Source organism: Folsomia candida, unplaced genomic scaffold (genome assembly GCF_002217175.1).
Source record: "Folsomia candida strain VU population unplaced genomic scaffold, ASM221717v1 Fcan01_Sc004, whole genome shotgun sequence".
Taxonomy (NCBI): Eukaryota; Metazoa; Arthropoda; class Collembola; order Entomobryomorpha; family Isotomidae; genus Folsomia; species Folsomia candida.
This window is the reverse complement of record NW_019091196.1, coordinates 12,687,212-12,714,825: the sequence shown is the minus strand read 5'-3', so window position 1 is coordinate 12,714,825 and position 27,614 is coordinate 12,687,212. Positions and strand designations below refer to the sequence as shown.

The following is a 27,614-nucleotide window of genomic DNA, read 5'->3' as shown; positions in this document are numbered from 1 at the left end:
TCCCTGAAATATAAATATGCAAATTTTCGTAAAATTTTTGTCCTACAAAATATTTCAAAAATTAATTAAATTTTTCAGTTTAATTATAGTATATCACAACTTACCTTCGACTGGGCAAGCACCCACAATTTCAACCAGCACATCAATAATGTACATGAATTCATTCAAATACTGGAAAAGTCCCGTAGCCGTGCATAAATACTGTTGAAATTGGGACGCTGCCTAGTGGACAATATAAATAGGTTAGATTTTATAATTGGTTTCTCTTATGTTTTATGAATCCCTTACCCCAAAAGAAAAGCAGTATGGACCAAGAAAGGAATAGATAAGTGCAAAAATCATTATCAGAGCATTCCAATACACTATCCAAGGCTGTTGAGGATTTAGGATTTCAGGAACAACGCAGGTCATGTAGGGCGTTACATGGTTTTTCTTATACTTTTTGTTACGACACAAGGTTTCAAAGATCACAAATTGCTACAACAAGTAATTACAAATTAGATTATGTATTATCCAGAGCAAATAATAGTTACAAACATCAGCATCAGCGAGAACATCTTCGGTTACTACAAGATTCATCTCATCGCCCCTGTAAATGTATGGACATCCGCTTATGTCACTTACTTATAATTAGATTGATTGAATTAATAAGATGAAAAACTACCATCTAGCCGTCATATCCGTTGAGAGAGAGGCTGCAGTATTCATGTCATTCTTATTATATTTCTTGTCCGTGACTCGCTGAACCTGAATTATGAATTATTACACGATGTTAAAATTTAAACAATCACAAGCATTTAATTAATCATGTCGAGCGCATATGTAGTAAATATGTATATACCCAGCATACAGGATCTTCTCCAAATAACTTAAATTTTAGGTACATTTGGTTGATTTTCTTCTATAAAATTAAAGTCGTGTAAAAAAAAACATTACACAATCGGAAATAAAACATAAAATAAGTATAAGTACTTGAGTTCTTGAACGCAAGATGGAAAGTTCTGAAGGGAAATTATTAAGGCACGCCATCAACTCTTCCTTTTCAATAGAGATGAATTGACAACCTATAAATGTACATAGAAAAGTATAAGCAAGTGTTGATATGACGGTTAATAAACTTGAAAATATATACATGTATTGGTCTCCACTGCAATAGTGTAAGGACACGAGAAAAACAAATTAGTTTCTCCGATGATAGTTCCAGCTCGTAAAATTGCTGCTCGTCTTGATGAATCGTGCTTAGACATTGCTTGGCATTCTCCTTGTAAAATGTAGTACATTTGGTTTGCATAACCCCCATATCGGCTTAAAATTGTCAAACTTTTTAGTATTTTGAAATCGACAGAACGTCAACATATTTCAAAATAATTGTCATACCATAAAATCATATCAGGATTATACATTGAAATTTTGACGATTTTTGATACCGCTCGCAAAAATGCTTCATCCAAGTCACGGAACAGGTATGATTTGTGAAACATTTCCAAACAAATGTCATAGTACATGTCATCCTGTACTGCTTTTGGAATGTGTTCAATGAATGTAACTCGATCAACGCCCTAATTAGAAGCCAATCGGAAACTTTAAAAAAATAAATCACTAATTGACGATTAATTAATAAACTTACCTCACGATAAGTCCACAAGCATTTGTAGTACAACTGAACTTTTTCTTGAAAAAAGTCTGACATTCCAATGCCCTTCTATAAACATATAAACAATTTAAAAAACCAATTCACAATTAAAGTCAAGTACTGCTAGGCACATGTAAGTCAAATTATTATTATTTTTACCATATATCGAAGAATTCCTTCTAATCGAAAAAATAAGTCGTATCGAGCACTGTCAAGCTCAAGTTGAAAATTGGTAATTTGACTGGTGAAGTATCCGTTCATCAAAATAGCGCCTGGGAAAGATATTAGCAAAAATAGACAATAATTTTTTAATATTCCACTCAGCTCCTCAAATTGTAAAAAGTAGCACAAATTGTAAAAAGTTGGACAAACCAATCAACATGATCACGACACAGGCAGTCATTTCTGCTGCATTTTCTCCATGCACATCTCCATACCTGAAGTGATTGATAGAGAATAATACAGAATTGCACTCAACATAGCTAACTTACCAAAAATTAAGCAATATTTAGCATACCCCACAGTTGTTACCGTTGCTGTACTAAAGTGGGTACTTAAAATGTAAAAGTCCCTGTAAAACAACAGATGCAAAAATTCGTACATCAGTTAATTCGAAAATGAAATATAGCTGGTGTGCACGTATTTACAAAGGATCCTTTCCATAACCAGGTTTCTTCTTTCTAAACTCTTTAGCCCACGAATCGTCAATTTGGGTAAAATTTCTCCAAAGTAAAAAGTCGACTGGTTGCTGAAATATTGAGACATTTTCACTTCGTCGGCACACTTAAGTTGTAAAATTATAACACGAATTCTTACGAGCCCTGTAAAGAGGAAAAAAATGCAGGACACAAAGTTGATGAAGATTAGATAAATGTTGGTGAAAGTGAGGAGAAAGTATCCTTCTTCGGAGATGAGTCGTCGTACTTTGAGAACCTCGAAAAATTTAAAAGCACGAACCAAACGCAAGAACTTATTCAGCCTGGAATAGAATAATAATTAATTAAATTACATAATTGACATCTTGGTATACTTACAAACATGTCCAATGTGTACTTACCGATAATAATCGAGCCAAAATAAATGACTGAAGCTGTCCGTGTCATAGAACTGTGCAGCAATTGCATAACTCGGGAATAGGCTGACGAGGTCCAGGAAGCAATTAAAAAATGTATACGGTACTGTTCAATTAAATACGAAGGGAAAATTAACATGTGTCGCAAAGAGACCTTTGAATAACATTGGAATATTCAACTTACACGTAAAAACTAAGACTTCCGCCTGGTTGTTGAAACGCCACAATTCAACAGAAAGTCTCATCACGACGTCCACTGCGTACAAAATGTCCGTGTAAAGAACAGTGTTCCACACACTTTCGTTGTAGTAGGTGAAGAAGCAGCCGTACGTGGTCAAGCCATAGTTGAGGACGATGATGACGTAGAGTCCAATTTCCCAGGCGAGACTTGCTCGAGCTAGGAAACGGATGAAGAAGGGAATCGCAATCCGTTTGATTGCATACCAGTTTTTTCTCTCAGCGGCAGCGTCTGGGGGTTGTTCTGGGGGTGCGTCCTCGCTTTCCTTCTGATGTGCTTCGAGACCCTTCTTATTCCAATTTCTTCTCGCTTTCGGCTTTAGTCCAGGCGGAGGTGGATTTGTCGTTGATGAAGCCATCCTCTGATTGCTTCGCTGTCGACAAGAGAACCCAAGGGTGAATTCCTCTGCAGTGCAGTGGTACTCACGAGGTTTTGATTAACCCACCTACAATGAAAAATATATGGACCAAAATCACAATTAACTGGCACTTTTAGTTTTAGCTAACGCTGTTGACGAGGGATATTTGTAAGTTTTCTTTTTCACCTCCTTCGACGAAGTAGGCATCTAGATTTTTTTTGGTCGACATTGCTCATTTTTAGGTTGTCAGGGAATTGTGAAGTAGATACTGGTCGAATAGTGATCTCACGACGCTACCTCCAACATATATATCACGATTGCTTGACCTTAAGTATCTAGGTAACGCGTCTCCCTTAAGGGTAACTAGGCACTAAAAGTCAAGCAATCGTGCATATATATACATAGATACATAAGATAAATTATTACTACTACTAATTAGTAGTAGTAGTAATGTACATGTATTATTACGTATGTAGGTGTATGGGTGTAAATTTATTGATTTATATTGAATAAATCAATAAATTATTTATAATGGTACCCAACGTTTTGGGTATGCTTTAGGAAGTATTATCATGAGGTTAAATCTTATCAAACTAAATCTTAAAGTATCGTGGTCGTGGTAAAAATCTTGCATCATGTAAGAGAAGTAGAAGAACTTTTCAAAACTGAAAAACAATTTTTATTCAGAAATAACAAAGAACTACAAATTACACTATGAGTGTTACAATATTACATTTGTCCAGTTTAAAATGACAAAGTAAATTAACATAAACTTGATTAGTTAACCATGTGTTATTAAAAGCAGAACTTGAAACAAGACTGTTGTGTTTTCTTTAAAATATGTTGCATACAAGCTAATTAAAAAATGAATATTTATGTAAAAGCAAAAGAGAAGGCGAAAGGTGGACAATAGTAGTCGTTAACTTGTATTAGTTGTACTTAACTATATAAACTCCATGATTTTTAGACAAAGCTCGAGAGGGCCGTGGATGAAAAGTCGAAAAAGAGTCCATCATTTTCCTCATCATCTGGCTCCTCGTCGATCCGTGTGGGTGGAGTCGAAGGTAGCTGATAATGAATCGGCAATGTTGTTGGCTTCGGGCTAGTTCCAGGAAGTGGCGACATTGTCGATGTGTAGAACTGATCTGCATTGAGCGCTTGGTATTGATCTTGCATCATTTCCATCAAGTTGTTCTTTGTTTGTCTAATTGATGGTGAAGATGGAGAATCCGTTGCGGGAAGAATTTTGGTAAGGAATTTGTTTGTTTCAGCAATTACGAATGGCAAATTCAAAAATTCCGAACTCCATTGAAATACTCGAAACACAAAGGAATAATACTGCAGCATCTGCAAGACGAAAAAAGACTTGAGTCACACTTGAAACTTAAGTATGTTGGGCATAAATTCGTATTCTTACCGAGAAGTCAATACGAGTTGCATAGGTGGAGTAAATTGACATCCATGTTACGATTGCGTATTCATATTCTCCCGTCATCATATAGAAACAGCCTTTCAGGAAAATGAGTTTCTGAATAAACGCTTCCGGCAAGTCAAACGAACTCAAATATGTAGCAAACAATAGACGAATCTTGTGATAACATTCTTTCGGATGGTGTAAATATACCAAAAGAAGCTGGTACAATGCATCAGTGTTACGATTGTCTAGTTTCCATGCTTTTTCAAGAAGATCTTCACAATGCTTTGGGTTGGATGCCTGGATGAGAAAAAGGTTACCGTAATGATTTCAATTAAATGGCTGTGTGAAAATAAGTGATGTGCTGTGGTACTCACAGGTGATTTTATGTTGCACAATAACGTCAACGCCATACGATGATTCGCTTTGCTTGAAGCATTCTGTCCAAAACGAAATGCTTGAAAAACATAGTGTCGAGCTTGACCAGGGTCCCGGTGCTTGAAGGGCAGCAGAGTTCCAAATATGTCGGATACGAGAAGGTTGATCTTCACGGATAGTTGGTTTAACTTGACAACATCCCTAATAACAAAACAACGAGTTGAAAAAGTCAATACGTGGTACATTAACGTGACCCTAATGTAGTCATATTTATTATTGGCTAAGTTCTTACAAACACAGCTCCTTGATATATGTCGCCGCTAACTCTTGCGTGGCAAAATTCCACTGACCGCAAGAAAATCCTGATTTAATTATTGCTTCATCCTGCCAGCAAATGGTTCTGAAGTGTTCGGTCAAACATCGGGCCAAATAGACGATGCAATAAGGATTGGATGGAAACAAATTCCAGGCATGTTGAATAGCCTGAATCTCCGCTCCGCTGGGCGGACTTTCAAATCCTAGCATTTGGCATCGTTGTTGGCGTGTAAATAAATACTGATAAAGCCTCCACTCGAAAAAATCAGGATCATTGTACACAATCTAATGGAAATAATTAAGCAACGTGTAAATAACAAAATTAATAACTGAGTGGAAGCAATGCAATAACCTCACCTCATTAATGGTAGTGTACTGGACTTTCCTCCGATTAATCAACCGCATAAAAAAGTTTTTCGAAACCCAAACTGCAACCCGTGCTTTTACAGGGAGGTCTTCAAAATTTTCAATTGCATCAATCATAAATGCGTCATAGTTAAACGTTGCGCCTAAAGATCCAGTAAAAGATTCGAGCAATATCTTGAGCCCTTTCACAAGGTAAAATATCCCCGACAAGTAGTCCTTCGCCATGATAGTTGAGGGTGATCCATTAAAACAAATGTCAATCAGTCGATTACTCTCAGTAAGACAATCATCCGCCAAATGGAAATTTTTTTGCAGAATCATCATAAAGGCCAAAGTGTTGTTGCACAGTATTGGAGCAAACCCATAGGTGAGCAGTTGACGCTCAGAATCATCACGAGGAAGCATTTCATTCGCATGATTCTTCAAATGCGAGATTATCCCTTCAACTTCACACTCGTGCAAAATAATTTCTACCGTACAATAGAACAAGATGAAATCAATGATAACTTAAATGTTAAAGACTCCTTAAATATCTAGAAAATCTTACCACTCGGTAAACACAACCAATTAGGATAGAAATCAAAATTTTTCAGTTTAAGCTTTCCCAGAGGTGAAATTTTGGTAAGGAGATTGGAAAGGCAACTCGAAGGATAGATCATTTTCGGGGAGCTGTGTTCTTCTGGTTGCTGCGATTGCTTAAACGATGTTGATGTCTTCTCCACCTCCGAAGCAGAATGGCGACGTTGTTGTTGAAAGGACGTTCCTCCAGTTTGACGAGCACCTGATGCAAAAAATCGATTCTGAAACAAAGAAGAGAACAGAGAATGAGTCAGAAACTTTTTCAACCCTATTTTACAAAATTTTTAAAAATATATGAAACGAGTACCATTTTCAATTAAAAGTAGTGCGAGTCCTTGTTCTTTTTAGACGTAGACAAGTCAAATTGGAAAGAAGTTGGGAAAATAAAATGCCCTCCGCTAGCTGTAAAGTTCAACGACCTCTGTTGAAATTACAACGGGAAAAATCGAATAAAAAGAACCAAAAGTAAATTGCTCTAATTCGTTCACTGTTGGTTCTACTTTCAGAAAATGAAAGTCTCTGTGTACCAGAACTTCAAGACTCTCGTACTTCTCGTCCGTAACGAGACTCCCGTCACCCGTTGAGCCTGAGTCGTGATTTGCAAAAAAAAATTGTTTGCTAGCAAAAGTGCTATTTCTTAGCATAAAAATCTCTCAAAATAAATTGTTTCCACTCTTTATATTAAAACCAAAATTTCTAATTGTTGTACAAAATAAAATAAAATAAAATGAATAAAAACGCGTGCTAGCTAACGGTTGACGGCGACGAGCGAAAGCGTGCTATTGCTCATTAGCATCATGGCGAATGTAGAGAAGCACGAGCTCAATTCTCAACGACCGAAGAAGAGTTGTCGGGGCAGAGAGAGAATGAGACGCGAGTGGAGGATTCAAACAAAGCCGGAGAAGAGTGACTCGTTTTCTTGTAGTTTTGTTTTGAAAATATTTTGGATTTGATTTTTCAAAACTTTATAAAAATTGTGTGAAATAATTGTATTCAAAATCCTAAAGTTTCAGTGTCTTGAGATAAGTAGGTAAATTTTCTGACCGATATTTATACTAAGTAAGTTGTAAACGTGGCTTGAAACTTGAAACTTTTAAATTGAATTTAAAATTTACTTAATTAAATTGATAACTATTTATTTAACTAGTTTCCTATTTTGCAAATTAATTTAAATAGAATGCCGGTAGCAGACTTTGCCGATTTGGATGAAGGAAACCCTTTCGCGGAAGAGGAACATGCAGATTTTGCTCAATTTGCTCTTGAAACTGCGGATGTACAATCTGCCACGACACCGGCCCCACTTCCAAAACCGAGCAAGCCAATTGTGGGAATTATCTATCCACCGCCGGAAGTTAGAAGTAAGTTAATTTTACTATTCCATTATAGATTACTATCTATTGCCATTACGATTTAACTAAAGTTAACATTCACTGGGGTATATATTTATTTCAATCATTTGCAGATATTGTTGATAAAACAGCAAGTTTTGTAGCCAGAAATGGTCCGGAATTTGAATCACGTATCAAACAGAATGAACAAAATAATCCAAAGTTCAACTTTCTCGGACAGGGAGATCCATACCATGCATACTATGAATTTAAAGTGAAAGAGTTTCAGGAAGGAAAGGCAACTTTGACGTCATCTTCTAGCGCCCCTGATTCAGGAATTGGTGCCCTGACCACAAAGACAGCAGCAGTTCTTATAGACGAGGCAAAGAAGAAGAAGCAATCAGAATTACTGAAACAAGTTGCAATTCCATTTGTACCGAAAGATCCCCCAGGCGAGTTTGAATTTGTTGCCGATCCTCCATCGATATCTGCTATTGACTTGTAAGAAAATTATCAGAATCATATAAATCATCAGTCATATTACTAATGTTGAACTATGTAACTAGTATATTTAAATCTCCTTGCAGGGACATTGTTAAGTTGACGGCTCAGTTCGTAGCAAGAAATGGACGTCAGTTCTTATCTAGTCTAATGACGAGGGAACAACGAAATTATCAATTTGACTTTTTGCGGCCGCAGCATTCTCTATTTCAATACTTCACGAAGCTGTTGGAACAATACACAAAAGTTCTAATTCCACCAAAGGACATAACCAAAAAGTTGTCATCGGAAGACAGAAAGAAAATTTTAGAAGATGTCAAATATCGGGCTAATTGGATTAAGCATATTGAAGCTCAGAGGAGAAAAGAAGAGGAAGAAGCAGAAAGAGAACGGCGTAAGCATAATTCACTGGCATTTAAAATTATATAATTTTATTAAGAGAAATTATATTTTAATGAAATTATAAATATTTTCAGTCGCATACGCCAGTATTGATTGGCATGATTTCGTAGTGGTCGAAACGGTTGATTATCAAGCTTTTGAAGCCGGTAATTTCCCTGCGCCAACGACACCGCAAGAAGTTGGAGCCAGAGTTCTGCTTCAGGACAGAATATTGTCAGGTCAAATGGATAAAGATGCAGGTGGCGACGACTCATTTGCTGCACAGGATGATACTGAGGTACATGCTTGAATAGGATAATGACGGAATCTTACATCTAGTAGCATAAATAATTACATGCATTACTAATAAAATTCTATTCGTGTAATTAGGTGCAAGACATGGAAGAAGATTCCTCAAGTTCTTCCTCAGAAGATGAGGACGGAGATGATAGACGAGCAATGGAATCCAACCCACCAACTCGTGCGCCACCCTCATTGGAACCACCTCGTCAAGACCAAGTTATTATTAAGAAAGATTACGATCCAAAGCAAGCTAAAGGTCCAGTTAAAGAAATATTACGACCGCTTGGACCAGAGGATTACACAATCTCGCCGATTACTGGAGAGAGAATTCCTGTATCTAAACTACATGAGCATGTCAGAATTGGGCTGCTGGATCCGAGATGGAAAGATCAAAGAGATAGACAGTTGTTGGAAAAGGTTAATCAGGAATCCGTTTATGCGCCAGGTAAGCCGATTATCTGTAGTTACTAGCCCATATGAAACCCGTATCATGCAAAACTAACGCAAATATTTTTGTGGCATATGTAAATAGGTTCAGCCATAGATGACAGTTTGAAGCAACTTGCTGAACGCCGTTCTGACATTTTCGGTACTGGAGTGGAAGAGACTCCAATTGGAAAGAAACATGGCGAAGAAGAAAGAATTCCTGGTATGGTTTTCCGTTACATAAATACACTTAATAAATTATATGAAATAGTAATCCTTATTATTCCACTTGATTCTAACGAGTAAGTTATAGTATAGAAATAAAAATAATTTTCAACTACAGGTATGCCGTGGGATCCAACCGCTGGACTTCCGTCAAACTTACAGATGCAAAACGATATGAGAATGGATGAAAAGAAAGATCATATTGGGCCAAGGTAGTAAACATGTTATTGACATTCTTGGAAATCTGATAACATTTTTAGCATAGTTATTTCTTGAATAATCTTATTAATGTCGATTCAATCTACGTTTCAGCATTGAATCAAACCAATCCAGCGTTATTTCTGCTGGCCCTCAACCACCTCAGCAGCAACTAACACCAGTCGTGTCGTCTGGACCTCAGCCACCATCCATGATGAATCAAGGGATCCTTCAGTCCCCCGCTCCACCCAGTATGCCGCCCTCAATGGCCGGAATCGTACGCCCTGTTCAAGTTCCTCCTCAAGGAATGATGTTTATGCATGGACTGCCCGGACAAATGCGTCCTCTCTTAGGAATGCCACAACCTGGATTTCCACCATTTGGCGTTGGTCCTGGCGGCATGCCACGCCCTCCACTACTAAACCCCATGGGTGGTCACGGACCACCACCACCAATGCCCCTCATGAATCCTGGCCCACCACCGGGTGGAATGATGTCAATGCCGATGCCACCCATGGAACCTGAAGACGAACCTTTATCAAAGAAAGCTAAAAGTGCGGAAGATGCCCTTATTCCTGAAGGACAATTCCTCGCTTCTAACGCGTCCCCCACAACTTTCAACGTTGCTGTTCCTGACAAACCAGAATTGAACCTGAATGGACAACTGATCCCATTTACGATGGCGTTGACCGAGTCCATTTCCATTTTGAAGGCCAAAATCAACGAAGCCACTGGCCTTGCCCCTGGAAAACAGAAGCTAAGTAAAGACGGTCTATTCTTTAAGGATCAAAACAGTTTGGCATTTTACAACGTGGGCGACAGCGTCATAGTGCAGTTGTCCTTGAAGGAGAGAGGTGGGCGTAAGAAGTAAATTGGGGGAGTTAATTTTATTAAGCTCTAATTTTTACACTTGCATAGTTGCTCTAGAGGCAATTAAATACTTAGGTTAATAAGTGTATAGCAAACTGTGAAGCATGTTCATTAACTTGATTATTTACTCACTTATAAGAACGATAATTGACTACTTGAATCTTTGTTTTTTAAAGTTAATAACTACAAGTAAGTGAATAAACCATTTTGTTAATAGAATCCCTATGTGCATCTCGAGTTTCTTAATTTTCGTTTCCATATATTATTAATGGGTCGTAGGAAGGAATGTGACGCAATAACAGCACGGAGAAACTCAATTTCTCCTTTCCCCCTTGGTTCTTCTTATTCTCATCCCAATATCCCTATTACTTTACTGCCTGACTGATGTGCCACGCTGCTGCTCACCACTTACTTTTGCTTCCCTGTTTAGGCACCAACTCAATAATGTTTCCGTTCATACGTCAAAAGTAGAGCAATCGTGTCGAAGTGAAAGGAGCAAGCTCCGCTTTCTGCGATTTCCTACCTGTGAAGAAAGCAGTGAAAAATTTCTCAAAACTTTCCACACACATTTAGTTGTGATCTGGCGTTTGAGCTTTTCAATTGGAAATCAAACAACATTCTCATCTCAGTCAGCCAGCAAGCAGCCGAAGAACGAGACGAACGAAGAGAAGGGAAACGTAAGACGTTTTCCAATTTCAGGTAAAAACTTATTTTCCTTCTTTTGCTGCCTCTTTTATTACAACATTTTCCACTTTATCCCTTATTAAGTACAATTAAGTATAAGATTTAATATATTTGCATCAAAGTTTACTCCTTTTTCCCGTCCTACACAGTTATTAAATATCCATCAACTTATTTTTCTTTGTACGCGATGTTACATGCGAACATACGTATGCATGAGTTTAGAAGCAATAAGCAAATCACAAATTCATCATAAAATTCATCATCTCATCAGCACCACCACCACCACCACCTTCCTTTGTAAAGGAGAAGAAGCCATGTTGTATAATAATATTCTTTTCATTCATTTTGATGATTTATTTTCAATTTCCTGTGTATTTCATTTATTCCTTTCGTATTGATTGATATGGTTGATTCGACTTTTAAGAAATACGACGACTCTGCCAGCCATAAAAGCAATAAGGATGTCGTGAAAAGGTTGAATTTATAATCACGTCGATGGGGAATGCATTTTGCATGGAATGAGAAAGAATTTATGTGCCAGGCAGGAAATCATACAAGAAACGGTTCATTTCAAACCATCATCAGCCAGCTTTGTAATACGTCCACCATTCATTTGCTTGCTGCTTTGCTTGCTTGTACAATTATTATCCGACCACAGGTAAACTGGATTTTTGTATATTATTATTACTCATCATCATTAAGCAGGATCATACATTTGTCCATCCATACATAGCAAAGTATTGGGCATGACTCAGCCAAGTCTCAACTCTTTATCCGTGGTGTTCAACGATTCCAGCAGACGAAATATTATAACCCACCCAGGTGCATATCCAGCCGATTTCATTTCATACATCAACCAAAATTGAGAAGAATACGTGAAATGTGTACATTCTATCATGTAGTAAAGCATATAATATGTACTGTTATGGATGGAAGGGTATTGGGCATCTATTTATTTTACAACAGTTTAACCTTCATTGTGTCACATCATGAGTCAGTGCATGCATGGATTTATGTGCCAAACGCATAGGCACGTTGTTGCATACAAATATTGCTACTACACAATTTGATGCACAAATGTATGAACGTATGTAATGTGCAGATACAGTACATACGAATGCATACATCAGATCAGAAGCATTACAATTTGGCAGATTCTGTTAAATTCAAGGCTATTGGATGGAGGTAGTGAATGTGTGTGTGCAGAATGAATTTGCAAAATTTTGATTAATTATTGCCAAATAATTTGAAATCGGAACCAGTGCAGTAAGATTAGTTCTGGAGGAGTGAGCGTAGTATTTCCAGCAACGAAGTAAGATTACATTGTAAAAATAACCTTTATTGAGGGAATCGGAGAGAGAAAAACGTGTTTTAAGTAAGCCGATACACATTTCTGCTTCGTTTAGTAGAGACACATAAGAAGCCTTATTTTATAGTAATAAGTTAAATTTAGGTAGATACGCATATATATTTCCTGGCTGAGTAAAATATCCCATTTTCTTTGATAATTGCTCAACCGGATGTACCAATTCAATTTAATCGTTAGGCTCTGAGGAGACTGATACATTTCAACGTTTTTGGTCTTTCCCAATCATTCTCAATCCTCCTTCTCAAAGATATTTTTCAGCGTGTGAGGTTTCGTTTCGTGTGTGTTTCTTCATTTCCAATTCAGTATCCATGCACTAACATGCTACCTTCTTGACCAGGTTGGAATATTGCTCCGGAAAAAAAATCACACCAAATTTTCAGAAAATAGAGTTTCAAGTTGGTTTACATGGACTTATTGTGGCTTGTGGTTATGCACAAGCTCTGGTTTCATTCATAAATTGCATACTGTTTAAACTCGTGGTTTATTTCAGTTTCAGTCATAATTAGTTGGACAAAAATTATTTTATTGCAAAGAGTTAAATTCTATAATAAATAAGTAATTCTCATTTTTTTAGGGTTCAACTTTGTACTATAAATAATTTAATTGAATTGACAAGATGACGCTGGAAATATCAGATGACGGGAAACCCCGGAAATGGCTTATTTTAGGAGGTATGCACATTATCATTCTTGTGAAGTGAAAGTTGTAAAAGCATTATTTAAGAAAAATGTATTTAATTGCAGCCTGTGGATTCATTGGACGACATTTGATCGAATTTTTAGTTGATAATGATAAATCATCAAAGATTTTTGTGATTGATAAGACCCCACCGGAAATTGCATGGTTAAATGAGAAGCATGCAAACGTTTTTAAGAATCCGAAAGTCGTCTTTCAAAGTGCAAACCTAATTGCAACTAGTAAGTTTTTTTTTCTATCCCATATTTATTCCGACGGAGGTAAATTGAAGCGTGGGCAGCAATAAGGTCTCATTAATCTTGGATTATTACATTACTTGTAGGCAGTTGCGACAAAGCTTTTGAAGGATTGGACGATGATATTGACTACGTAATCAATTTGGCTTCGGAGACGAGGAAAGGACAGTCAGAGCCGGTCTACAAGGTTATTAAATATAATAATACTTGTGTAATATGCACACTTGGCAATGTGCACATATTTTTGATCTAATAATTATAAATGCAGGAAGGGATTCTCAAGCTGACCTCAAATGTGATAAACAATGTACAGAAGAAATTTGGGGACAGATTGAAGTGTTACATAGAATTCTCTACTGGAGCTTTATACCCGAGTGATAAAGTAATACCCAGTTTACACCTTTTTTGAGCATCATTGAATCCTAAGAATGATTCGTATTGTTGTCCTTACAGACCCTTCACAAAGAAACTGACAAAGTGGACCAGACCTGGTCGTACGAAGTCAAGTACAAATATCAAGTAGAGCAGGAGCTTGCCAAAACCATGAAGAATTATATAGTCATCCGTCCAGCAATTGTGTATGGACCTGGGGATCGCACGGGCATAAGTAAACTCCTTTAAGCCTACTAATTTATTACTTACTAAATATAATTTAATATTTTCTATTGAAAATTTGTCTACGTAGCTCCAAGATTGGTCGTTGGAGGAATTTACAAGCATCTCAAAGAAATGATGAAACTGCCATGGACTGCCGAACTTCGAATTAACACCATTCATGTGCATGACTTGGTCCGAGCTACGTACTTTTTGTGCAAAAATGGAAAATATGGAGAAGTAAGGCTTAAAAAAATTCTTAACTAATGTCAGCAGTGATCAATTAATTTGCCTTTTCCTGTAGATTTACAATATTGTGGATAACGGCCAAACAACCCAGGGGAAAGTGAGCAGTATCATTAGTGACCTTTTCAACATTAATCACGATTACTGGGGTACAGCTTTCACCACAATTGCAAAGGTTTGCCTACTCACGATTTTATTGTCTAATGATTTACACACTCTTTATTTAACATCTCATCATAAACCATTTACTTTAGATGGATGTGGTCGATGTGTTGGAAGACATCAACGACAAGCACATGTCGCCATGGGCGTCAATTTGTGCATCCAACGGGGTAGGAAACACGCCACTCAGTCCCTACATTCACAGCGACGCTCTGTCCAAGAGACATGTTTCACTGGACGGATCAAAACTAGCAGCCGCTGGGTTTACCGAATTCAAATATGACGAAGTTACAAAAAACTCTTTGGTCGAAATCCTAGACGACTATGTTCAACTCAACATGTTTCCGAGGGCTTTGTTGGAGTAAATCAAACTAACTTCTTCCATCCATATTTTGTTATTGAACATTGCCTTTGAATGTTCATTATTAAGACGAGATGAAGGGTATCTCTTACAAACGCGTTATTTATTTCAAAGGAAGAGAGAAACTAGATACAACTTATTTGATTGTAACATTATGGTCAGTGTACATGTTGATTTATGTTTATTTGACTTTGTCCAATATCAAATGTTGTTTGATTAATTATTTTTGTCTACAATATTATGAGATTCAAGGATGCATACACCCTGATAAAATATGAACCTCTGCCAATCTTCTTTTCGTATAAATGTGTACGCACAAGTCACAACCAAGAAAACTTAAATGTGTATTTATAACAATGAACGAATTGTTAAAAGAAAAAATACAGGTACTACATTCCGCTTGTTAAATGTTAGTTTACTCTTAGTAAAATAGAAACTATGCTAGCAACAAACCTCTTTTGTGTTCATAAATTGGTTACAGTTTTACAAAACTCACGTTATATATCTTTTTGAGTATTTTGTTATACTATACAAATATTACGGCCATTTATTACAAATGCCTGCATTGATAATAAATAAACTATGTATGTATTTATCTCTACATATATTCAACTGTTGTAATAGATCTCAAATCTAAAATTCCACAATTATTTATCATGATTGTTTGATTGATTGATGGGATATTGGTTCATAGTTATAGTACAACAACTTTTACAGTTTCATAATAATCGGATCGGAATTTGTTACTGAGTTTTACAACCAGTAATCATTTCTTATTCCTCCTGAAGACCTTGCTGAAAGTTCGTCGTGACATAGTCGACAAGCTCCGGACAAGAACATCTAAAGTAGTTAGGAAATTATTTAAAATCGATTCAATGCTTTTCTAAATTAAATATGCATCTGATATCTTACTTCTCGGATTTTTCAGCCTGTATTCCAATTCGCAGATTTGTTCCAGAAATCCCATGTTCGGATAAATTGGCCTGATTGCTCTGCACATAAAAATATGTTTTTTAATTGCATTAAAAAAAACTTTGAAATATTTTTCAAAAAAATTACCCAACATATGCGACCGCTTCAATGGCTGACATTTTCCTTTTCATCATCAAATAAGCAAGGACGATCGTTGCAGAGCGTGACACACCGACTTGACAATGAATTAAAATCTTGCCCCCGTTTTTTAAAGCGTCATGAATGAAATTTGTAGTTTCTTCAAAGTAGAGTCCAATCTTGAAGCTTGGAAAGTCTAGGGCCGCAATGCCGAAGAAGTAGCAGTCAAAGTTCCTGCAATTTTTTAAGCGATCATTGGCTTTAAGAGCAATAAACTCCAAAAAAATTAATGAGATAAGTCTTCTACCTGTACTCATAGTACTCTTGAGACAGCTCTCGATCCGTGTAAGGAGACGGCGTGTAGGCTGCATTGATTATATGAGTGACACCCAGTTTCTCCAAATGCATGAGGCTTTTGGCAGTTTTCCTGTCACAATTTCAAGCAGAACAGAGGTGATGATGATGACAATCATGATTCAATGTTTGTTGTGACCATGTGTCAAAAACATGAGACAAAAGAAGAATGCGACTTACATATCTCCGAGATAAAGTCCAGCCTCGATTTCATCGTAATGTCTGAGAGTGACACTTGAGCAGTGATATCCCATTCTGAGAATTTCTCTGAGCTGTTCTGGCTTTGTGAGGAGACGATTCCAGAGAGCCGACCTTTTTTTGCTATCTGGACGACTTCGAAGGGAAGATCTCTCCGAATCCATGATTTAAAAATGTGCACGATAGACTCCCTCCTGAATTAAATAAATGATCGTTGGTTACGCAACTTTTAATACTTTTCTGCAGTCAAACTCAAACTTTTGCAATCTATTTAGTCTTAAATGCTTTCTCCAATATTTGCCCGAGTGTATGAGGTGATGATTAGAAGAAGAAGCAGAAAAAACTTTGAATTTAGCTCGGAGCCAGCGTCAATACCATCCACGGGACCAGCAGTGGAAGGAATGAGCGTTGTAATCAGTGCACCCGTTCGTTTTATGCGAGATGAGATGAGAGCAGTATTTTAGCGACGACGGTTTCCCCACTTCTTTCTTTATGCTCCTGAAGCCGTGCAGGTGTGAATGTCGAGGGCTTAACTTTCTTTGTGACGCGGTGTGTCGTGTTGTGGAATGCTGGTGAGAGAGAGAGAGAGAAAGCAAGGTGAAAGCTGCTACCCGTGTGTCGTGGGTCCTGTTGCTGTGTCTTTTCTTATGTTGCCTCCGAGCAGTGAGTGACATGCTACGAGGACCGGATTCTCATTTTCACCTCCATCACCACAACGGGAACATTATGCTTACTTACTTACTTAGCTAACCACATCATCTTCGTATAAGAAGCACAAAAGTAAGTAAGGAAAGGTAGAGAAAGCAATGGCAATTTCACTTTATTGCTATTCCCAGTAGCTCGTTTTGTGATGTTCGTTCTTAGAAATTTTCCATGATTTGATTTCTTTGTATTGAGATTTCTATTCTATTTTGTAATGAAAGGAATCGGAGAGATTGGCAATAGTAATGTGGCCACGTATGCATTTGCATATGTATGAAGATATGTACGTACTTGGCATGTGTTTGGCTAGTGTGACACTCACCTTGTCACCTTTAAGCAGCTACTGCCTACCTGCCTAAATTTGTACCTGCCTGCCAAACCACGCCCTTGGCCTTGAGAGGCGAAAAATAGCTGTGATGGCGATGATGATGTACACGACCCGTGGACAAGATTGAATAAGTACCTACTTATTTTTTTTACTTTTTAAATGCCTAAATACTCTTTTCTTCTGTACTTTCTCGAATCGGGGGGAATTGAAGAAATGTCGGTAAAGATGAGACATTCTCTATTCTCCTCCTCCAGATAATCACATTTATCGGATCTATTACTCCTTACTTAACTCCCATTCTTATAATTTCCTTTGAACTTTTCCCTTCCAAAGACGAATAAGAAGAGGAGTAGTCGTAATCAGGCGAAATGCCATGTAGCCTTGGATTTGGTCAATATTCTATGAAGATGAGACGGAGTAGAGTGGCATTTCAGTCAGAGGGAAAGTGAGACATGTACTTAACCGACACGCGTAACACATACCTAAGCCCAAGTACGAACTTTAATGCTTTCTCTCCTGCAATACTACGAACTGTTTACGTGAAGAATATGTAAGTAAGTGCTTACTCGAGTGAATACTTATACAAATGCCGTGTGGGTTTTAAGTGCGAAATTGTTCAAGATCATACTTACACGCTCGCAGGTGCCGAATTTCTGGCCGTTTGTTTGCTTGTTTATTTGTTGTTGATGATGAGAAGAATCCTTGAAAGTCAAGTGTTCAATCCACGACGACGACGACGACTGTTTTACTTGTTGACATGAAGTTTCGTGCCTCGGAGGCGAGGGAGAGAGTTCCGAGGAACGGGGTGAAGTGGGCTGATGAGACAAAAAGTGTGTACGAGAGAAAGCTGGAGAGAGCACCACCACCGACTAGGAAGTCATGTTTCCGTCTGCCAGGAAACCTGCTTGGTGTCAAGGCTCAAAACTAGACGACGACGGAGACTCGAGGAGAGAAAGTTCCTGGTGGTTCAGTTCATGGACTTTAGAAGCAGCAGGGAAAGTGGAACATGCCGGTAGGAAGTGTCATCTCGTAAGGCCAAAAAACTCTGAGGCAAGGCAAAGGCACGTTTAAATAAGGAGAGAGAAGCGACAGCGCATGCAATACGATTGCTTTGAAACTCATGTTTTAGAGACAAGAGACTTCATGTACGATGTATGCATTGCTATGAAATCTTGTGGATGGTTTTTCCATCTGTATATCCTCCGCACCACTTGCCATTAGTGATTCCCCCATTGAGTTGAGGCTGGGAAAGGCTCAGACTTGCACTTGTTAGGTCAGAGGAGCTCGAAACTGGATGAGTAGTGGGATGTACATATGTACCAAGTGCGAAAGAATAAAGTGACAGCTACAAAGAGACAGTTTTGCAGTGCGACATTTCATTAGTGTCCGGCAACGGCAAAAAGCAGCTTTTTAGCCTGAGACAGGGCGAATGTAAACTGCTTGAATGTCTGTCTGTCTGTTTGAGATATGATAGAGCCAAAACTGTTGAACCGATTGAGTTCAAATTTTGCACATATCTTAGAGAAAGTCGGGAGTTAAGTTCGACGGAACAAAATCGGGAAGTGGTTGACCAGTGTGGATCATCTTGGTGGGTGGAGTATTATAAAGTTTTTTTTTCAAAATAGTGTTAGACAGCTGCAATTTGCCACAGATACTGCTATTTAATGGCTTGTGATGAAAGTTTCTGATGTTAAATTTTAAAAAATATGACCAGAGGGTGGTGACCCATACCAATTTTCATAAATTGTCTTAAAAAGCTGAAATTCTGCACGGTGATACAAAACGGCTTCTCATGAAAGAATGTCAAATGAAAGTGAGCCAGAGTGAAAGTGAAAGTAAAACCAGAGTTAGGTATCCCGGACCATTTTTTAAGAATTATGTATTTTTAGCCGAAGTATTGAGGCTACATTCGACCATCCCAATCACGGGGAGTGGTAATAGAAGTTCAGTCAATTCGGACAAAAATAGAAGCGGAATCTGACCCTGACTCGGGCTAAATCAAGTCTCCACTGTATCTATTATTACTTTGTGATCTCTCCCTTTAAAAAGGCTGCACTCTAAATGCTACTCTCTTTCACATGAAAGTTCGTTTGAGAATTCAAAGTGGAGCTCTTTATTATGGCATTTGCGAACGAATATTATCTGCAATTTCACCAATAATAAGATTTTGTGATAATAAGAGGAGAAAATCATATTATTTTTTACATTTAGAGTGAGTAGACAGACAGACAGAGAGAAAAGCTTTCAATGGCTTCAAAATCTATTAGACTTTTCAATCTGGGATTTATAACCATATTCATCAATTATAATTGGTCGTGTAATTGCTGATTACGGCACGAAAGGGATGGCTGGGAGCTTTTATGAACCCTCTCTCTCTCTCCATACAGAATTTCATCCTTATTAAGTTTATTGCTCATTTTGCACACATAATAAAAAATAAATATGCGTCGTCGTCGTCGTCGTCATCGTGCTCTTAGATTCCAGCCACTTTCATGATGATAGATCTGCATATTATCGACGGACGGATGATGAAAACTGGGGCTCTGGTTTGCGGTTTGCGAGCCACATCTAACAAAGCTATGTATATGCATCCACCTCATGTTCATCCATCCTTCTCCATATATTTTGTAATAAATTTTGTAATCGATTTACTCTTAGCTAGCATCAGTGTAGTAGCATTATACGCAAAGTAGCAGCGGTCCTTGTAGTCAGACGAAAAATGGAGGTCTCCCAGCGTTTGCTTTCAGATTTTGGGCAAACCAGTGTCAATCGGTTACAAAGTTTGCAATACGAAATTTGCATGAGACACTATTCGCCAAAGCTCAGGTTTGGCGAAGATATTTACATCCAAACGCACTGTAAAGTTGCCAAATTTTGCACTCTTTGGATGCAAATGCAAATATCTCTGCCAAACGTGACCATTGGGAGATAGCGTCATTTGCAAATTTCTTACTAATTAAATTTGTGACCAATTGACACTAGTTTGGTGAAAATCTGCCAGCCTACGCTGGGAGACCTCCATTCTGAGTGAAGTGAAATGTAGTCGAGCATCGCGGCTAGGACTACTGGCTTACTGGAACTTCCTACTGCTCAATCTCAGCCAGTAAGTATATCTACATGCACGTATAGAGAGGAGAAAGTTGAAAGTACTCCCAGGGTCAGAGGCTCGTCCTCTTCATATATTTGAGTAGCCTAATATCTACGTACGTACAAAATGAGAAATTCTCCCCAAAATGATCCCGCATTCTAAGCTACATACACTTGCATAACAGAGCAAGTTCAAATTTGAAATGTCAACAGGAGTAGCAGTAGAGTCACCTAAAATGAAGAAATCTACCTTTCACATTTAGCAGCATCACTATCAAAATATCAAAATATCTTGCCAGGTATGTAAACAAACACGAAGAAGAACTCTTTACAATGTGACGCAAGGACAACAAGAAAGCGATTTTTCCCATCAACAACAAACAGCAGAGTTCCTCCTCCTCATTCTCGTGACATTTCCTTGAAGTCCCCTTTCTCCACCACACCACAAAGGAACACGTCTCCCTATTTACCCACAGACATACATACACAGCCATCCATCCATCCATTAGAGTTGACATTAAACTTTGGAAAGGCCTGTGTTCATGTCAATGGAGAGAGAATGGGGAAAAAGAGATTCGTCGAGAGTGTATTTTTGGCCCGAGAAAGGACAAAGTCTTTAGGTTGCATTAGAGTGAAAGCAACAGAGCGAGTTTTCACCCGAGCGAACTGTCGAAAGGTTGGTTGGCTGTCGTCATATCTCGCTCCATCTCCTCCTCTATTTCCACTTTTGAACACTTAAACATAATTTCCAATACAAGGAAAGGTAACGTCAGCAGAGGAGTTGAAACGATTCATTCGGTTGCGTGCAACCACGTCGGTGGTGATGCCTCTAGAGACACGACGACGCGCTTGTTGCATGAGATTTTCCACTGCAAAAAATACTAAGTGCAGAAAAATTCGACGGTGTGGTGGTGGTGGTGAGAAGTTGTTTGGAAGTAAGTAATTGTGCACTTTATGTATATTTACTTTCTCTCTTTTTGATGGATTAGCAATTAATTAATTCTCAGAAAGTGGAAATGTTATTGCAACTTTATTGTGGAAGACAATGATTAATTGAAAGAGAAGTTGGGCATACTGCAAAAATACAGGATACAATTCACTAATTTGTATTGTTGTAATCAATCACTTTAAGCATTTTGTCTTCCTAACAGTAGAATTCGTGTCATACAATATGTCCGACTCGAATAATGTCTCGTTTCACAATCTCCTGCTCCTCCTCCACCAACGTTTGAGAAGCCTTTTACACGATTAACTTATGTATGCAAGATTACGTCTTCATTCATTCTGAGCATACTTACTTTTTCTTCTGGGATTTATGCACAATGTTGCCGAGAAAACGTGAATGGTCGTCCCATTCAATAATTTGTGAGGATTTGCATTATTCCATGTTGCGAATGCGTGCAAATATATGCAAAGGTGGGATATGATAATTGATTGAAATGTTATCCCCTTCTTGGTTTGCGAGGTGGTTGACGTCATACCAAAACTCGACGAGGGATGCAACGGATTCATGCGAAACTATATTTAGTTTTGTGACGACCATGTCGCCGAACGAAAGGAAGACAAAGTTGATTGATTTGGAAATTGGATTTTACATTTGCTCAGGTAGTAGGTGAAGTAATTCCCTACCTCGTATTTACCTACTGGGGACGACGATAATATCACATTATAATTCAACTCTAGCCTTTATCTTTGCATAAATCATCAAGTAACTCAATATCATTCACAATCTTGTGCATGTCTTGAAATGAGTAACTCTATACGCACAGATATCATTTTCCTCCTCCTCCACATCGTCGTCTTATACATGAAACTGAGCAGATATTCATTCTGCAAGATAATCATCCGAGATAAAATTCCTTCCTCCATTCATTCATGAGCTTCCGACCAACTTGTCCTCATAAAACTAACCCGAGCTCATCACCAACTTTCACCTGCTTGTTTTTCCCCAGATAGCGTCCCTTCTGGCCTGAAATGTTGCAGCCAAACCAAGGAAGTCTAGACCCAAGGATATGCATGTCCAAACCGGGGGGAAGATAGACATGCACACACTGAGGCAAATGTCAAAGGCAGAAGATCAGCGTCACTCCTCGGGTCTCACGCTGCCAACTAAATTGAGGTGTTTCTCCAAGACGGGATTGATTGAACGGGCAGCAAGAAATATATAATATTGGTAATTTATTTATGCCTTTCATCCCGTACGCAAATACCAATGCAACCTAATTAAAACTTGAAACAAGAAATAGCGAGGATGATGAAATTGAAATCAAAGTTTCCCTTTCAAGAAGTGAAAGCAACCAAAGTGACGACGAAGACGACGAATGTTTTGCATGACGTCGGTTTAACTTGACCTCCTGCCGTTTGCAGGAGGGATTCCCACGCACGTCTAAATATTGACATGGCAGAAACACCCAATAAGTTTACAGGTTGGTGCGATTTTACATGCAATTTTCAATGTTTGTCAATACATTTGTTGACTTTCTCTCTATTTATGAGTTTCATTGAAGTTCAAGCCTTTCTTTGATGTTCAATTATATAAATACGTGGAAGGAAATGGATGGAAATATGGATGTGAGGTAATAAGAGGGAGGGAGACGTGTTGAAGAAGGAAACTAACTAAATTCGAGGTATTTTCTGCAGATGAAGGCAAATCTGGCTGACATTTTGGGCCACAAACATGCAGCGATTGAACTTTTCTACAAAAAGAACTTTCTCCGAAAATTATTATTGGATGTACGTCATCCCATCAGCACTCAACGGAAAGTAATAAGTTTAACAGGAATGAAAGGACGTGCCATGTGCAAAGTTCCGTTTTGTTTTGTTCTAATTTCAGATAGATTTCATAAAAATATGAAGCAAAGCATGAAAGCAATCGGGTCTGCAAATTGCATGTCGAAACCAAAACAAATATGTTATTATTATTATTAAACACACAATACGGATTATTTTCATCGGGAAAAGCATTTCAACGCCGGGTTCATCATCGAATTCGGCGAGCAACGCCACGTTGACGCAAATTCCTCCATCTGCATGAGTCCGGCAATGTTTTCGGTGGCGTGGTAGTGGTAAATGTCCAAAAGTTCGTCCGACACTCTGGACCGACACAACTCCCTGAAACTGATGAGGAAGAAGAGTTGAGCTTCAGAGAATTTTTCGTAACGAATGAGCTTCTGGTGCATGAGTCGTTGTCTTATAAACTGTGGAAAATCCCAGAACGGAGCGTTCCTCAAGGTTCCGATTTCATCCAGGAACTTGTGCAGCATTGTTTTCAGTGCGAGTGAGGTGGGGAAAACGCCAAACTCTTTTTCCGGTTCGTAGAAACGACGACCGTAGCGGAAGGCGAGAAAGTGTGGGTTGAAAATGGTAACTTGATGTTTTTTGTATGGTTCTCCGATACGCTGGGCCCAGTTGTAGGTGAGAACTTCACAAGGTTCGTGGTCCGCATCGGTAGTGACGCCTTCCCGGTATCGGATCCCATTGCTCTTCTTGACTTTAATTTCCACGTTTGTATTACTCTCGGCATAGTCGTATTGAAGGAGCTGCAGCAATGTTTTGGCAGCCATGACGCGACATCCGGCATAATTGGCGACTCTAAATAATTAGTCAGAGAAGTTTCAGTAAATGTGGTTGCACATCTAATACTCTGTTACATGCAATATGCGGGTATATTATACATGTGTTGTTACATTACTCTATATCATTGTTCCAAAATGGATACACGAATATAGCCGGTGGAATTTTAATAAGCGTGATTTTAGTAACAGATGGACTTTCGTACGGATCTGTGCGATCTGAATTAAGGAATAAATAGATTTAGTAACTAAACTATAAATAAATAATTGATGTCTAATATTTGGTAAATACCTAAGCTATAAAAATCTTTATACCAGACTAATTTTCCTTGTGGACTTTTGCTCGTCCAGAAATGTCGCGTCCTTCTGAACGTAAATTCCCTCCACGCGATGATATTGTGAACATGACTGTCTCCAACGTCCAAGTGCATATATGATTCTGTGAAAGTCGGATCGTCCTCTAAGATTGGGATGAGGATGTTGATGTCATTTGTCTTATGGAGGACGCGATAGACCCTCTCTCGAAATCGAGAACTGACGTAGGCCAGTCCCCCTTCTTCCGCGGGACGAAACTGAAATAGTTTGATGAAATTATACATAAATTAAATAGACATGAATTAACAAATCATACCTGTTCCAAGAGTGCGGATGCTGCATGTTTAATTACCCCCATAGCTTCGTGATGCCGAAACCTGGCATTATTATTGGCCCCAAAGAAGCGGAATATGGGGTAGTAGCCCATCGAGTCAGTTAGGGACTGGTAACATCGCGACTCTTTCTGTCTCCCGTAATACGACTGCTGGAAAACCTCGAAGAAATTGTTGCCTGTGTCTATCAGTCCATATTTTATTGCTGTCATATCGTCCGCGTCATGGACAAGCTCGACAAGAAGGCGAAGTGACCAAAAAGTCGCTAACGTGGCTCTGCCATACCGCGCACTCGAGTCCACAAATGTCTTTTGCATCCAACAATTGAATCGGTCTTGAAATAGTTTAAAGTTCCGAATTTTCTTTTCTCCTTCCAAGGGGTCCATTTTGATCTCGAGCTCTCTGTCGAAATTTCCACTGACATCGTCCTCGTAGTAGGCGAGGTAGTACGAGATGCGGAAATCGAAGGGAATCTTATTTTCATTGCTGGTGGTACAGTTCAAGATGTCGCTTCTGTCTTGAAACCCATGATTCAAAAGACTTTCTACTGTGGCTCCCATTTTAAAGAGGTGGTAACTGATGCGATGCCGATGTTTTTGGTTGATGATGCCAAGCGCGTCGTAAATTATGGGGAGGAATTGAAAGACATTTTCTTTCTTGATGTGACTAGTGAAAACCCAGTTTCTTATCCTGCGGGGAACATAATTAGTTAGATAGGTGTATTGAAATTAAATGTATATGTATAAATATGTAACTTCTTACAAGACTCGAGGCCAATCAACAGGTGCCAATGTCTAAAGGTGATGTTGGTTACGTTACAATATCAGGTTGTTCCAGTCTCAACCTTCCCTTGAATTTAACACTGGTTGCACCCACATATTTCTAACCTTTGCTTAAACTTTGTGGGGAGCAGGGGTGGTGGCTGGCGAAATCAGAAAAGCGAAAACGATAGAATTGTAAAGCTAATCTGTAATTTTTGTAGTTTGTAATTTTTGTAGTTTTAATTTTTTTGTATTGGTTTCAAATTTTGACTAAAAATTTAAAACTACTACATAATAAAACCCATAAAAACTTGAAACGAAACAGCGCTGTAATTTTTTCCAATTTCGCTCCCCCCAAAAGGTCAAAGTTTAGAAATCGGCGAAACCAATGTTGAATTTAAGCCGAGTGAGAAGCTTGAGACTGGAAGAATTCTCCTCTCACTTGTAAATAACAAGCACCTTAAAAAATCCAAAATCGCCAAAAATCTTTATCATTTGAACGGCACCTTTCTCCAATTCATACTCTTCACCTTGTCCCCACAGGTCAAAATCCTTGAACACATGTCTCACTAGATGCTTCAAAGAATCCTCCAGCATCAGCGAGTCTAACTGCCATATCCGCATACAAACTTGGTAAAATTTTATGATGCGTTGACCTATTACGTCCGAATCTGAAGGTCTTGCTAAAATTTTGGCTAAAATCGACTCCCCATTTTCCCCATCGGATTCAAGTCTGGCAAAGTTTTTGTACCAATACTGCACAAAGAAAATTTAAAGATTTAAATACAGCACTAGTCAACAATTGGAAAAATGAATACCTTAAAAAGACCCCCAGCGTCGTTTTCCTTGTGGTTTTGGCAACTAAACTGGTAAAAGTGGGAGCAGGGAGTATGTGGCGAGGAACTATTTGCATTGCTGTGAGACATCCAGTCTGCTAAAGCTCGACATTTTTGCGAAGAGCAAAGATAAGGGTCCTTTTGTTTCTGATTGCTGAGTACCATCACGATTCCCATCGCTAGCTGTATAATTGCCAGGATAGCACAAATGACCAAGAGGAAGACCAATTTTCGCCTCCAGAGTGGACTCTGAACCCACCAGAGCTCCCACGACTGGTCACGATTCAGTTCTAAAAGGCTGACGTTTAAAGCGATGCTTGACCTCCTCCCAGTCGAAGAGTTGACTTGGGGTGCAATGCTCAATTTACTCTTGGACATGGACATCCTGCTCTCGTGAATGTCATAGTCGTCTGCGGTGACATCGGCCTTCTTGGTCCCGCTGTGAATGGACATTGTCGATCCGGCCAGAAGCGTTTTCCTTGATTTTCTCTTCCTCACTGGAACGGCGACATTGGATTCTCCTTTCCGTCGGTTAATGAATTCTTCAAGTTTCGGGTCTTCCTTGGCAGTGGCACGGTTGTCGTCAGACGAGTCACTGTCTTCATCATCAGAAGAGCCACTCCCAATGCTTAATAAACTCGAGTTTTTTAAGGGTGGAGAATTTCGTGACATTATTATAATTTTCTTATTATTTATTACTGTTACTATTTATCATGCGATTGGTTTCGCGATAAATCGGGTATTCTTGGCAGACAGACACGTTTGGAAAATTTATTTTCTCAGAAAGATGCTTAAATTGCGGTCACTATTGTTAATGTTGAATCCCTTTGACGACGAATAATACTTGCCCAAGGTTATTCGACACTTTAGCATTCTCTAAAGTAAGGGGAACAGTCTGTACTAAACCATGAAATCCAACTACAGTCGCTCAACATTTATAAATAACAAATCATGTCACCTCGCCACCGTAGTCCTTTATTTTTGTTACCGGGTGTCATAATTATTTTTCACGTCACGTCATGTCTACCCCAAACCACGGCGAAGAATCGAGTCAACCTTGATGAACCCGACGCACTCAAACATCTTGACCACTTGAAGAAGGTAATCAACGAGAGTTGCGTGGTTGTCGCTGTTGATGAGATCAGA

The 27,614-nt window shown here is 38.6% G+C and overlaps 6 protein-coding genes across 13 annotated transcripts; 2 read left to right on the top strand and 4 right to left on the bottom strand.

Annotated features, from left to right (window-relative positions):
- Nucleotides 1-460: 460 nt before the first annotated feature.
- LOC118435402 (potassium channel KAT3-like) lies at nucleotides 461-3,508 on the bottom strand. The gene is made up of 17 exons (XM_035851417.1): nucleotides 3,450-3,508; nucleotides 3,370-3,388; nucleotides 2,890-3,316; nucleotides 2,691-2,811; nucleotides 2,450-2,612; nucleotides 2,281-2,381; nucleotides 2,151-2,204; nucleotides 2,006-2,070; nucleotides 1,793-1,905; nucleotides 1,628-1,702; nucleotides 1,378-1,559; nucleotides 1,133-1,305; nucleotides 973-1,064; nucleotides 842-901; nucleotides 665-747; nucleotides 534-589; nucleotides 461-477 (listed from the first exon to the last, which is right to left on the bottom strand). Exons 1-17 carry the CDS (start codon nucleotides 3,506-3,508, stop codon nucleotides 461-463), a joined length of 1,860 nt encoding a protein of 619 aa, XP_035707310.1.
- Nucleotides 3,509-3,954: 446 nt separating this feature from the next.
- On the bottom strand, nucleotides 3,955-7,125 carry LOC110849366. The gene is made up of 7 exons (XM_022096772.2): nucleotides 6,661-7,125; nucleotides 6,322-6,574; nucleotides 5,766-6,244; nucleotides 5,386-5,693; nucleotides 5,093-5,294; nucleotides 4,719-5,015; nucleotides 3,955-4,648 (listed from the first exon to the last, which is right to left on the bottom strand). Exons 1-7 carry the CDS (start codon nucleotides 6,661-6,663, stop codon nucleotides 4,265-4,267), a joined length of 1,926 nt encoding a protein of 641 aa, XP_021952464.2. The 5' UTR covers nucleotides 6,664-7,125; the 3' UTR covers nucleotides 3,955-4,264.
- A 119-nt stretch (nucleotides 7,126-7,244) lies between these two features.
- On the top strand, nucleotides 7,245-10,804 carry LOC110848822 (splicing factor 3A subunit 1). Of its 3 annotated transcripts, none has more exons than XM_022096146.2 (9): nucleotides 7,245-7,383; nucleotides 7,530-7,711; nucleotides 7,816-8,182; nucleotides 8,269-8,576; nucleotides 8,659-8,861; nucleotides 8,954-9,311; nucleotides 9,399-9,515; nucleotides 9,636-9,729; nucleotides 9,830-10,804. In XM_022096146.2, the coding sequence occupies exons 2-9, from the start codon at nucleotides 7,531-7,533 to the stop codon at nucleotides 10,584-10,586; spliced, it is 2,385 nt and encodes a 794-aa protein (XP_021951838.1). In that variant the 5' UTR covers nucleotides 7,245-7,383; nucleotide 7,530; the 3' UTR covers nucleotides 10,587-10,804. The 3 variants fall into 3 exon arrangements, with proteins under 3 accessions (XP_021951838.1, XP_021951839.1, XP_021951837.1); XM_022096147.2 differs by having other exon boundaries at nucleotides 7,249-7,379; XM_022096145.1 differs by having other exon boundaries at nucleotides 7,265-7,412.
- A 214-nt stretch (nucleotides 10,805-11,018) lies between these two features.
- LOC110848940 lies at nucleotides 11,019-15,540 on the top strand. 5 transcript variants are annotated; one of them, XM_022096306.2, is made up of 9 exons: nucleotides 11,019-11,284; nucleotides 13,213-13,309; nucleotides 13,382-13,555; nucleotides 13,657-13,757; nucleotides 13,839-13,952; nucleotides 14,024-14,177; nucleotides 14,256-14,404; nucleotides 14,469-14,585; nucleotides 14,665-15,540. In XM_022096306.2, the coding sequence occupies exons 2-9, from the start codon at nucleotides 13,255-13,257 to the stop codon at nucleotides 14,935-14,937; spliced, it is 1,137 nt and encodes a 378-aa protein (XP_021951998.1). In that variant the 5' UTR covers nucleotides 11,019-11,284; nucleotides 13,213-13,254; the 3' UTR covers nucleotides 14,938-15,540. The 5 variants fall into 5 exon arrangements, with proteins under 5 accessions (XP_021951998.1, XP_021952002.1, XP_021951999.1 ...); XM_022096310.2 differs by lacking the exon at nucleotides 11,019-11,284 and adding an exon at nucleotides 12,376-12,581; XM_022096307.2 differs by lacking the exon at nucleotides 11,019-11,284 and adding an exon at nucleotides 12,376-12,644.
- LOC110848941 (dual specificity protein phosphatase 13) lies at nucleotides 15,309-18,521 on the bottom strand. 2 transcript variants are annotated; one of them, XM_035850824.1, is made up of 6 exons: nucleotides 18,198-18,521; nucleotides 16,518-16,729; nucleotides 16,291-16,410; nucleotides 15,993-16,217; nucleotides 15,846-15,925; nucleotides 15,309-15,773 (listed from the first exon to the last, which is right to left on the bottom strand). In XM_035850824.1, exons 2-6 carry the CDS (start codon nucleotides 16,697-16,699, stop codon nucleotides 15,700-15,702), a joined length of 681 nt encoding a protein of 226 aa, XP_035706717.1. In that variant the 5' UTR covers nucleotides 16,700-16,729; nucleotides 18,198-18,521; the 3' UTR covers nucleotides 15,309-15,699. The 2 variants fall into 2 exon arrangements, with proteins under 2 accessions (XP_035706717.1, XP_021952004.1); XM_022096312.2 differs by lacking the exon at nucleotides 18,198-18,521 and having other exon boundaries at nucleotides 16,518-17,169.
- Nucleotides 18,522-23,544: 5,023 nt separating this feature from the next.
- Nucleotides 23,545-24,470, bottom strand: LOC118435444. Its single transcript, XM_035851506.1, has 2 exons — nucleotides 24,344-24,470; nucleotides 23,545-24,243 (listed from the first exon to the last, which is right to left on the bottom strand). Exon 2 carries the CDS (start codon nucleotides 24,213-24,215, stop codon nucleotides 23,601-23,603), a length of 615 nt encoding a protein of 204 aa, XP_035707399.1. The 5' UTR covers nucleotides 24,216-24,243; nucleotides 24,344-24,470; the 3' UTR covers nucleotides 23,545-23,600.
- Between the last annotated feature and the right edge of the window lie 3,144 nt (nucleotides 24,471-27,614).

Bases quoted from the DNA above. Each gene is read 5' to 3' on its own strand.
- LOC118435402 (XM_035851417.1), bottom strand. From the start codon at position 3,508: ATGCCTACTTCGTCGAAGGAGGTGAAAAAGAAAACTTACAAATATCCC. The intron at 2,382-2,449 runs GTAAGAATTCGT...TCAATATTTCAG, and splicing joins TTTTCCTCTTTACAGGGCTC to CAACCAGTCGACTTTTTACT. The intron at 1,560-1,627 runs GTAAGTTTATTA...GCTTCTAATTAG, and splicing joins GCTTGTGGACTTATCGTGAG to GGCGTTGATCGAGTTACATT.
- LOC110849366 (XM_022096772.2), bottom strand. The intron at 6,245-6,321 runs GTAAGATTTTCT...ATTGTACGGTAG, and splicing joins TTGGTTGTGTTTACCGAGTG to AAATTATTTTGCACGAGTGT. The intron at 5,016-5,092 runs GTGAGTACCACA...TTTCTCATCCAG, and splicing joins TGTGCAACATAAAATCACCT to GCATCCAACCCAAAGCATTG.
- LOC110848822 (XM_022096146.2), top strand. From the start codon at position 7,531: ATGCCGGTAGCAGACTTTGCCGATTTGGATGAAGGAAACCCTTTCGCG. The intron at 8,577-8,658 runs GTAAGCATAATT...AAATATTTTCAG, and splicing joins AGAAGCAGAAAGAGAACGGC to TCGCATACGCCAGTATTGAT. The intron at 9,516-9,635 runs GTATGGTTTTCC...TTTCAACTACAG, and splicing joins CGAAGAAGAAAGAATTCCTG to GTATGCCGTGGGATCCAACC.
- LOC110848940 (XM_022096306.2), top strand. From the start codon at position 13,255: ATGACGCTGGAAATATCAGATGACGGGAAACCCCGGAAATGGCTTATT. The intron at 13,556-13,656 runs GTAAGTTTTTTT...CATTACTTGTAG, and splicing joins TGCAAACCTAATTGCAACTA to GCAGTTGCGACAAAGCTTTT. The intron at 14,586-14,664 runs GTTTGCCTACTC...CATTTACTTTAG, and splicing joins CTTTCACCACAATTGCAAAG to ATGGATGTGGTCGATGTGTT.
- LOC110848941 (XM_035850824.1), bottom strand. From the start codon at position 16,699: ATGGATTCGGAGAGATCTTCCCTTCGAAGTCGTCCAGATAGCAAAAAA. The intron at 16,411-16,517 runs GTAAGTCGCATT...AAATTGTGACAG, and splicing joins GGACTTTATCTCGGAGATAT to GAAAACTGCCAAAAGCCTCA. The intron at 16,218-16,290 runs GTAGAAGACTTA...AAAAAATTGCAG, and splicing joins CAAGAGTACTATGAGTACAG to GAACTTTGACTGCTACTTCT.
- LOC118435444 (XM_035851506.1), bottom strand. From the start codon at position 24,215: ATGGCTGCCAAAACATTGCTGCAGCTCCTTCAATACGACTATGCCGAG.